Below are 10311 nucleotides of genomic sequence, written 5' to 3'. Positions count from 1 at the left end.
AAAAATCAATGGAAAAATATCCTCTGGTGGGGATTAACAACAAAAAACCAAACCGGGGAGTGTTTTTGGTAGGAAAGGAGGCGCTATTGCAGGTTTGGGACCGGAGGAGCCCGCAGACTAGCCCCTGGCACATGGCATCGGCCCGGCCAGCTGGCCTTGCTCTGGGTGCCGCTCCTCCAGACAAGCCTTCCCTGAGCCCAGCTTCCAAGACACATTCCCCCATGTCTGTGTTGGCCCCCGGTTTGGGCTCCTAGTGAAGAAGGGGGATCTGGGAAGTTCCTGGATGCACTCCCCCGTGCACCTGGAGGAGCCTGGACCCTGTGGGGAGGGCGGGGGAAGGCCACTTCCTGGGAGGTTGCGTCCCTGTCCCCGGAGTGCTGCCCTGTGCCGGGAGGAGAGCCTGAGGAGCGGGGCTGGCTACCTGAGCATCTTCCCACCTGGGCTTTCCCAGAACTGGAGGTGAGGGCTGGCCTCGAGGGGCCGGTGGGTGGGAATGGGGGCCAGCTGTCTGCGAAAGAAACAGGCTCGGCTCAGGAGGGGAGAGACGGCCTCTCAGGCCATTCCAGCAGCCGCGGGCCTTTCTTGGGGGAAGGGGCAGGAGGAACGACCACCTCAGGCAAGCCTTCCTCCTGGGCGGGGAGCTGGGTGCGGAAGGTGGGAGCGCGGTGCCTGCTTTTTATCTTTATGGGCCCAACTGGGAAGAGGTGCCCCTGGTGACAGCCTCTCCTGGCCCAGTAGTCATATTAAGCCTTCCTGGCATCTCACTGGCCTCTTACCATGCCCGAGGGGGGTGTGGAGTGTTGCCTGTGGCTCACCAGCATTCTCAAGAGAGCCAGCCCTCGGCCAGCAGTTTCTGGATCTCTCTGCCCATGAGCATCACAGCTCGGGCGTCCCCTTGGGCAGGGGAAGCGCCCTGGACTGTGAGGTCGCTTCGCAGGACCAAGGCTTTTTCCCTGCGAGCCTGGCCCACCCGGGTGGCCGTATGACAGCCACTTACTCTTTTCTCTGCGAGTTGGCAGTGGTGGCTGGGCAGACTGTGCTAAGGCTCGGGAAGCAGTTTATTGCCACTTTTATGAGTTAGTCCTCAGGTTGTAACTGAGTGAACGGTCCTCATCTCATAGATGGAAACATGGGTTCGAGGTGGGGAGAAGGGGGCTTTTGGAAGCTTCTGGGCCTGGGAAGCCTGGGGCTGGGCTGCGAGTGGAGGGGGATGTTCTGGCTGATGGACCAGGCTGCCTTTAAGGCCTCCTTTATGCCTGGCTGATGGGCGGGGGCTTGAGCTCTCCCAGGCAGGCCCCTAATGGTGACGAGGACAGTGATGACACTGGTCTTCGAGGGCGCAGGGCAACACAGGGGAAATGGTCAATTCGCGCTAGTTTCCTTCCGTCTCTTGAAAACTAGCTCCTGACTGCCTCAGGGAGCTCAAGTTCACCGAGTGCGTCCGCTGCGGCCGCCCTGAGCGTCCCTGCCACTTCTCTGGGGCTCCAGGAGCAAACTGCAGGGCTGAGCATGTCCGGCCTTTGGGGACACTACACTAACGCTCCTCTCCCAGTTGCTTTCCCTGGAGTAAGGGGAGGGCTGTCCCGGGATGGACACAGTGCCTCTTGGCCTCCTTCGCCAGGGGGGTCGGCCTGCCAGATGCTCTCAGAACCCAAGGTGGACCTCGAAGGCCGGACCGATCAGCGAAGGCTGGACCTACCGGTGAAGGCTGGACCAGCCCGTGTGCTCCTGCCCGCCCTGAGCTGTGAACGGTGGGGGGGGGGGGGGGGGGGGGGGGGCGTGTGCTAATCTAAGCTGCGCTCGGAGCTGGTGAGCTGGCGTGGTGCCTCCTCAGGCTGCAAGCTCGGCCGTGTCTCATGACAGAATCCAGCTCTCTGATCTGGGTGTCAGTGAGGCTGAAGGAGGGTTAAAAATACTTAGCAGGAGACGAGCGCAGGGGACGGGCCTGGAGGCCGCCAGCACCCAGCGATAGGGCGAGTGGTGGCTGAGGTGGTTGCTGTGGAGAAAGCGAGGTGAGAAGGGGTGAGAGGACCACTTCAACTTAACATGACAGTGTTTGGGGGTGATAGGGATGGGGTGGAAGAATGGGGGTGATGGAGATACTCTGGTGACTGTGATTTCACCCCCTGTAAAGTGGAAAGCAAATTCAGCTTTCATTTCTCTTGTCTGTGGCCAATGCCACACATTCTTCAATGTCTTCTTGCTTTGGGGGGACTGAGCGCCTCTGCGCCCCAGTCAGTTAAGATGGTTACAAAACCTGAGCAGCTCATTCACGTGAATGGGCTGCGGGAGGGGAGGCAGTGGGGGTCAGTGGGGAGCTGGCTTAGCAGGAGGCAGGGGGACTTGGGCCCGGGCAGTGAGTGTTCTTAAAGGAGGCCCAGGCTTCCTTTTGGGGTGTGCCGCCTGCATTTCCATAGCGGACTGGGAGGGGGGTCACGAGGCTGTTCTTAATGATGTGAGGAGCCCTTCGGAAGTAAGGGTCCCCTGGCCCCACGGGCCGTATTTCCCTGGAGGGGACTCCCGAGAGCCACAGAGCTTTGCTGCTTCTTAAATGTGAAGACGGTGTGTATGTGTGTGTGGGGGGAGGGGGAGGGCTTTAAAACGTGCCGTTTTCTGCCCGGCCAGTATGGCTCAGTGGTTGAGTGTCGACCTGTGAACCAGGAGGTCAGGGTTCGATTCCTGGTCAGGGCACATTCCCCAGGTTGCGGACTCGATCCCCAGTTGGGGGAGGGGGTGGGGGGGGGCATGCAGGAGGCAGCCAATCCATGGTTCTCTCTCATCATTGATGTTTCTCTCTCTCTCCCTCTCCCTTCCTCTCTGAAATCAATAAATATTTATTAAAACAACAACAACAAAACCACAAAAAGACTTTTCTCCAAAAAGACAGCCTCCTCGGCTCCGGGAACATGTGACAGGCTTACAGACTAGCTCCCCGCCATCCATTCTCGGGCCAACATGCTGTCTCTATGGAACGCGGGTTTAGGACAAATGAACTCCCCGAGTTTCTCCGCCACACAGTGCCAGCATCTCCCGGGGTGTCTAGAAGGAAGGGCCGTCCCAGCGCTCTCCTGGGGTCACGGGGATGCATTTGAGAAAAGGGGAAACCCAGGCCACAAGGGGGACCAGTGACCCTCTGGCAGGCCCAGTGCAGGGAGAGCGGGCCAGGAGCAAGGAGGTTTGGGGGTCTGTTCTGACAGCTGGCTTCAGGCATGCATCTCACCAAGTCCCCAGTTGGGAAGTAGAATCAAATCTCAGAGGGAGGCCTTCAAACTCTTGGCTTCGCTCCTCCGAGGCTACATGGGGACCGTAAGCTGTCATGTTGGGAAAGATAGCTGAGAGGACCCAGGGAAAGTCCCTGGCCCCGGGCCTGGCCTGCTCAAAAGCCGATTTTATATCATTCCAGTTGTTACTGTTGATGCCGTTGCTGCTCGGCTTCTGCACAGGTGTTTGGGAGAATAAAAAGAATTTATCAAGCCTTAGTGTAACTCGGAGAGAAGGCATCATTGTTTTGCTCTTGTCAGGAGCTGCCTGTGGAGAGAGCCAAGGTGACTCTCACAATTCGAACACTCACCCGGGTGTGGCAGGATACCTAGACCCTGGTGACGAAGCGGAAAGTGACAGGAGGGTGTTGTCCCCCAGATCTAAGTGGTGTGGGTGGGGTGGGGAGCAGCCTGTTGAGAGACAGGCCGGGGGGAAGGCATGCCACGAACTAAGGAGCAAGAGTTCATGAAATCTTACTGACTCGGCCCAGCGAGTCACCGTGCAAAGAGCAGCGGCACCGACGGGTCCGGGGCTGCTGAGCTAGGAACTCGCTTTCTGGGCTCATTCCCGGAGGAAGGAGCCACGTCACTTAGGGGCTACGGGCCACGCTTCAGGCTAGCACAGCCCCGTCGCCCCAGGCTTCACCGCTCTGCAGGGGTTCGGATCCTAGCAATGGCATGTTTTCTCAGGAGTGAGATTTCCGGGGTTTATTACTGAATTTCAAGCCTTTGAATAAGTCAGTCTGTGTTTCCTCGCTTTGGCAGAAAGGTGTTTGGCTGATTAGAGTTTTTGACATTTGTTTTGCATTTTCCCTGGGAGGGCATTCATGTGCTTAGAGAAGGGGAGCTGGACTTTCTAAGGGCGAGGAGCAAGATGGAGGCAGGAAAAGAAAAGCTACTGCTCCCGGCACGTGGCCTGGAAGAGTTTAGTGTTTGGAGCCGGACTGCCTGGCTCAAATCCTGGCTTTGCCTCTCACTGCCTGTGACCTTTCCCTCCGTGAATCTCAGTTTTCTCATCTGTGAAATGGGCACGAGAATGGTACCAGAACAGGGCTATTGTGAGGATCAAGTGAGAAGTTCACGGAAAGCACTGAGCCCCATGCCTGGCCCTCGGAAAAAGCTGGGCAGGTGGTATTCGCTGCAGGGGGGGCTGCTGGGGCACCCACGGAGCTACCGGGGATACTCAGAGACCCGGTGGGTCCTGGTCGAGGGGAAGACGAAGGGCATTTCTGAATCCCACCCATTTTGTGCTTAGGAAAAGAGCTTCCTGTTTCTATTGCTTTGATTCTGAAACCGATGGTGCCAATTTCTTGCGCTTTTTCTGAAGGTCAACAGGAAAGGCAGTCCCAGGGGAGCCGGGAGCTTTCAGAGGTAAACGCACCCCCCCCCCCCCACCCCCCCGCCGCCCCATCCGGTGGGAGAGGCCGGCCCTGCACACGGCCCAGACCCCAGGGACACTCACTCGCGCAGCAGCAGGTCCTTGAAGTGGATCATCTCCACCATCACGCGGGTGTTGTCGCGGGCGGCCGCGCACAGGTCGTGCTTGAGGTAGCATTCCCGCTGCAGCTGCAGCACCATCTCCCTGATGGCCGGGCACTTCCGGCTGATGCAGCCGAACCTGTGCCGCAGGGCGTGGGCCTTACAGCGCAGGGCATCTTTGATGAAGGACTTGCCCTGAGGGTGGAGAACAGAGGGGAGAGAGGGTGGGAGACAGCAGTCGGACAGGGGCCCTCTGGGGCTCACCCAGAGCTTTCTGACAACTGAACCCCCAGGCCCGGCTGCGGACAGACACCCTTGCAGGTGACAGGCTGGTGCTTCATCTGAGGTGTGTCCAGAGTGACGGGACCTCTGGCATTTGGCCAGAGAGGCTGCCACTTGGGGAGACTCACAGGTCTGCCTCCTACTAGCGTCCCTCGTGCTGGGCCTGCCGTGGCCACCTGTCCCCAAGGCAGACAGACCAGGCCGGCTGCTTTGTGGCAACTTTTCTGGGACACGAGGAGACGGAAATTCCAAATTCCTTGGTGGTTCCCAGCAGCGTTTTCCCCAAGTAGAAGGTGCCTGCTTGTCCAAACCTCCCGCCGTCCCTCTGTCCTCTGAGCCCAGGAGTGACATCGAGGTGGGCCGCCGACTGGGACTGTCCTGCCGCAGTGCCTCCCAGCACCCCCAGCGCACACTCTTGTCTCCCCGTTCTGGAAGGAGGAGCACTCTTTTCCTCTTTGAAAGTGACTGACTCCTTTAAGCTGTTAGGGTGGCTGCCTCTAAAGGCCCGCCTGGCACCGGGCCTGGTAGCGTCTGGCCCCGCGGCAGCCCCTCCCCCGGCCCTGCCTCGGAGAGGCGCAGGCAGCCAGGCATACATCTGGCCCGCACTTCTCTTTCCTGGCAACCCGGGAGGTTGCTCTCATCCTAGAAAGGAGACAGCTGTTGGGGGTGTGGAGGCGAGCGGGGCTGCAAGTTAGCTCCCTTACCAACCTCGGGGGCAGAGAGGCATTGTGGGATACCCACCCCACAATTACTATAGAAACGAGCTGTCCTTGGAGAGGTCACCCTGTTTTTAGACAGGCCCGGAAGGAGCGGAGTTGGGAAAGGAACCGGGTTTAGGTTGGGATTGGGAAGCCAGCCAGCACGGTTATTCCGGTTCTCTCCCTCAGAAGCCATCGAAATGTCTACGGATAGTGTCTAGTCACTGAACACCACCCCGTCGGCCCCCCTCTCCCCTAACTCTCAGGGGGAGTCCAGTAGGATGGAGGGTAGGGCGTGCCAGCTCATGAAGTCGCTAGGCATCGAGAAGGGACTTGAAAGGGATGCTTCTAACCTGAGAACATACTCCTGTTGGAGAATCAAAGAGAAGATTAATTTATGCGAGGGCTGCGGCAATCTGCTCTCCGTATTCCTCCCTGACATCCCCTGGGATGGCCCTGCAACACAGGTCGTTCCTCCGGATTTCCCACTGCGTTTCCTAGTCCCAGTGAACCCGGCAGGGACGCGTTAGCGGGGAGCCTCAAGGAGCCCAGAGGCACAGCCTCGTCGCTGCGGCGGTTTCTGTTTCCCCTCCGCCACCCCACATCCTCCGCGGGGTGGGCTGCCAGCCGGCCGCATCCCTTTCTGGTTCCCAGGCATGGCTTTGTCAGGCTCTCCACAGGATGTCAGTGGATGGTGACTGGCGATGTTCATAAATCACCCCGAAACTGCTGGCCTCCTCCAAACGCTGTCATCACCCTCCGGGGAAGTGGGAGAGGAGGTTTAGGAGAGAGAACGACAGAGGGTTTCACGGGGGGTCTAGAGCAGGGTGGGGAACCTTTTTCCTGCCAGGGGCCATTTGGGTATTTATAACATCAGCTGTGGGCCATACAAAATTGTCACCTTAAAAATTAGCCGGCTGTATTTGGTCAAACATTTAATTAACTCACCCCCAATGCCTTGGCAGGGCCAGACCAAATGATTTCCCGGTCCTTATACAGCCCGCGGGCCGGAGGTTCCCCACCCCTGGTCTATAGGCCGGCGAGGACACGAAGAGGGTGAGCCTCATGCCATCTGAAATGTATTCGGGTGGTCAGCACTGGAGCCCTCGGGTTGCTTGCGGGTTCTTTTCCCGCCCCACGCGACTGGGTTTGCCCTCGGGAGCCTGGCACCACCTAAGTGGGTCAGGCCCTGCCTATATTTATTATATAGAGCAAAACACCGTGTAACATTGCCAGCCTCACTCGGGGTTCTGACTTTTCAGGTTGGGGAGGAGGGGCTGCTGCTTAGGAGGAAGGTAATACGCCTGCGGTTCTGGGGGCCCCGACTTCTCCATGCTGCCTGCTCACACACCCACTGGGGGAGGGTGGGTTCCTCCCAGTGCTGTGTCTCCCTATCCTTGCCCGTTGGGGAGAATAGCGTTTGGAATATATAATTGACGTCTCTGCCCTTCCCCCCCTCAACCTCGCGCTCCTAACGTGATGGGCCTTGCAGAGCAGGTCCTGGGTGGCCTGACACGGTGAGCCCCCTTACGGCCGTTTATCATGGCCTTTGTCTTCTTGGCCAAGACTCCTCAGGTAATCGTTCAACGTGGCCTCCACTCCGCGTTGCCTGTGCAGACACAGGTTAAGAGTGGGGAAGGATTCAGCCTAGATGACAGCTCCAGATGCGCAGGGCAGGAGTGGGAGACACTGCCCCCCTCTTCTCCCCCCTCCCCCCGCTCCCCCGCCGTTCCACCTAGAACGCCCCTTGCAGGTGATATAACGCACCACGGCCCGGCCGAGCAGCTCAGGAAACCTGTTGTCAAGTCTTTCCAGTCACCATGTCATTCATGCTACACCAACCCCAGACATTCCCCGGGCTCTATATGGTGTTTACCTGGGCGTCAAATTTTCCAGCGTTGTGCAGGAAAGTCATGCAAATCCCATGCAAGCCCCGGATTTCACACGAGTTGTTCTCGAAACACTCAAACACGCCACAGCCCACGTCACCAGCGCTGACCAGACAGTGCTGGATTTCCGCTGAAATGAGAGTTACACACAAAGCTATACAAAATCCTCAGCCACGCTGCGGAATGCAGGAGGTTAGCTGAAGTAAAAGTAACGACAAAAAAAAAAAAAAAAAAAAAATTAAGGGGGAAAAAGGTTAGAATGAATATCTCAGGATCTAAAAAGCCAGGGAAAGAAAATGTCACCATTTATTCTATTTATGAAAAATAGCCGTAGTTGTAAATATTTGTAAAAAATTAGCCAAACCTACGTTACAAAGACCACCACCTCATTTTTCTTCCGCCCCATCTTATTAAAGTGTTTGTGGGAGTTCGTAGCTTGAGAACAGAAGACAGTTCAGCTTTCTAAAGCCACAGAGTCTGATTTTAAATGATTAGCTTGCCCCTCAGTAGGCCATCCATGAAATGCCCTTCTCTACTTGGAGCTTGAAGCTGCTGCTATTAAATCCCAGTCATTTCCTTCCTGACCCCCAAATGCAAGCGTCCAAAGAGCACTTTCAATTCAGCCTTATGATTCAACACCTAAAAATCATGACCAAACTCCTATGAAGGCAGCGCCTCCGACCATGGCCTTAAGAACACCAGCCTCGGGAGACGGGTTTCGGAGCAGGCTGACATGGGGCAGAGTCAGATGGGGGCTGGCCTGCAGAAGCCCAACCTGGTAGTCAGAGCCTCCTTGTATTTATTTACTTTTTATATATTTTTATTGATTTCAGAGAGCGAGGGAGAAGGAGGGGAACATCAATGATGAGAGAGAATTGTTGATGGGCAGCAAGGGCCAGAGACTCCTTTTAAATAGAGATCCGGTTGAGATGCCACTTAATCCCCTAGAATCCTAGAGACTTGGTTTGCTGCCCTCCTTCGCAAAATGTGGCTCTAATTCCTCCCCCTGACAGGACAGATCCGAGGGAGTTAGCTGCCGTGCCACGCTTCTGTCCCCCCACCCCCGGAATTGCACGTCTTTAACCACAAAATTGCATCCAAAAAGTGTATTTTGGAGGAAGGAAGGGGTAGGAGTAGATAATCCGCATTCAGTGTAAAGCTACCGAGAGAAGGAGGGGCGTGTATTTGTTGAGAGTCACCAACTCCAGAGATTACGTTCAGTTTTCAGGGAAAGAGCTGGCGAGTGGGGGAGGGTGGGCGAGGGTCCCGGGAGGGGCTGCGCGGGGCGGGTGATCCCTCCCACGCGCCAGGCAGGAGCGCGCAGGGCCGCGGGCCGCTCGCTGGGGAGTTCCTAACCGGCACGCGTGCATTTCTGCTCGTGCGGGGAGCGCACGCCCGTCGCTGCCGGGTTCGCAGGTCCCTGAGGAAGGGGGAGCCGCCTGCAGCCTAGGAGACGCGGGCAGATTTCCTTTCTCTCCGGGAGCTGGGAAAGGGCCAGCCCCGTGCCCTGCACGCCGGGCTCTGCTCGGCAGCCGGGGAGCCCAGAGCCGGCTGAGCTGGGGCGGCGCACCGTGGGGCCGGGTCACCATTTCTTGCTGACCTGCCCCAGGCGGGGGTCGGTGGCCGCAGAAGTCTGTTCTGCACTACTCCCCCCCTCCCCCCCTCCCCGCCCCCAAGGAAAGTTCGCCAAGCAACATCTTGCCTTACAAAGTTCTCGGATGTCGGGCATCTTTTGAGGAGGGGGAAGCCGTCCTGCCGCCGCCGGCCGGCCGGCCAGATGGGAGAGAAGTTCTCCCGGTGCAGCAGCGAGCAGCCCGGCTCGGGACCCTCCGTGCCTCCCGCGGGGCGGCCGGGGCGGAGCAGGAAGCTTTGCATCAGCCAGGGGAGCCCGGGGTCGGCACCGGCCGCGCCAGGCGCTGCCTCAGTTACCCTCGGCCCGGGGAGGGCAGACAGCAACAAGTCCTGCCCCGGCGATTTCATCACCCGCCAGCACGTGCGGATTCCGGGCGTGCGGAGCCGGGCGCGGACCTGCCTCGCCTCACGCTCTCCTTCGCCCGCCCCGCGCCGCCCCGGGAGTTTGGCACGGCCCTAGGTGGGCGCCCCGTGCCGGGCGAAGCAGCATTGGAGCGCTGCGGGGGTGCCTGGTGGGGTCCCCCAGCAGCCCCCCGCCACGGGGGCGCACGTCCTTACCTGTGTTCTGCAGGGACAGGCGGCCTTTCTGCTGGGAGCCTCTGTCCTGCGGCCCCTCGGGCGGGTGGGTCGCGTCGGTCCCCCGCGCCGGGTCAAAGGTGGCCAGCACCAAAGCCAGGGTCACGAACTGGCCCAGCCGCTCGGCACACATCGTCCTCGGGGTAAACCTCCCGGCCGGAGACCTGGGATCTTTGTGCTCCCCTCCCCCCCTTCCTCCTCCCTCGCTGCTTCCCCTCCTCCTCCCACTTTCCCTGCTCGCTCGCCTTCTCCCTCCTCCTCGCGGCCGAGGCTGGATAGAGGTTACCCGGCGCCCTCCCGGAGCTCCCCGGAGAGCATGTGACCAGGCCGCCAGCAGCGCCGCGAGTGCCCGGCGACGGCAGGGATGGTGCCTCAAATATCCCTGGAAGCTCTGGTGTCACTTGAATGAAGGAGTCGAGCAGGTGTTGTCCCGGCCGCTGGACCAATCCGAGACCCCGGCCCGTTTGACAACACGGCCGGGGGGCGGGGCCTGCG

The 10311-nt window shown here is 58.9% G+C and overlaps 1 protein-coding gene across 1 annotated transcript; it reads right to left on the bottom strand.

The window, feature by feature from the left end:
- Window positions 1-4718: 4718 nt before the first annotated feature.
- On the bottom strand, window positions 4719-10059 carry LOC139010212 (stanniocalcin-2). The gene is made up of 3 exons (XM_070414390.1): window positions 9799-10059; window positions 7596-7738; window positions 4719-4934 (listed from the first exon to the last, which is right to left on the bottom strand). Exons 1-3 carry the CDS (start codon window positions 9947-9949, stop codon window positions 4719-4721), a joined length of 510 nt encoding a protein of 169 aa, XP_070270491.1. The 5' UTR covers window positions 9950-10059.
- Window positions 10060-10311: the final 252 nt, after the last annotated feature.

Source organism: Myotis yumanensis, unplaced genomic scaffold, assembly GCF_028538775.1.
Source record: "Myotis yumanensis isolate MYYU_CA2020_CCGP unplaced genomic scaffold, mMyoYum1.0.hap1 SCAF_5, whole genome shotgun sequence".
NCBI lineage: Eukaryota > Metazoa > Chordata > Mammalia > Chiroptera > Vespertilionidae > Myotis > Myotis yumanensis.
This window is presented reverse-complemented; position numbering and strand designations above follow the sequence as displayed.

Bases quoted from the DNA above. Each gene is read 5' to 3' on its own strand.
- LOC139010212 (XM_070414390.1), bottom strand. From the start codon at position 9,949: ATGTGTGCCGAGCGGCTGGGCCAGTTCGTGACCCTGGCTTTGGTGCTG. The intron at 7,739-9,798 runs GTAAGGACGTGC...CTCTCATTTCAG, and splicing joins CCTGTCCCTGCAGAACACAG to CGGAAATCCAGCACTGTCTG. The intron at 4,935-7,595 runs GTAAACACCATA...CTCCACCCTCAG, and splicing joins CTGGAAAATTTGACGCCCAG to GGCAAGTCCTTCATCAAAGA.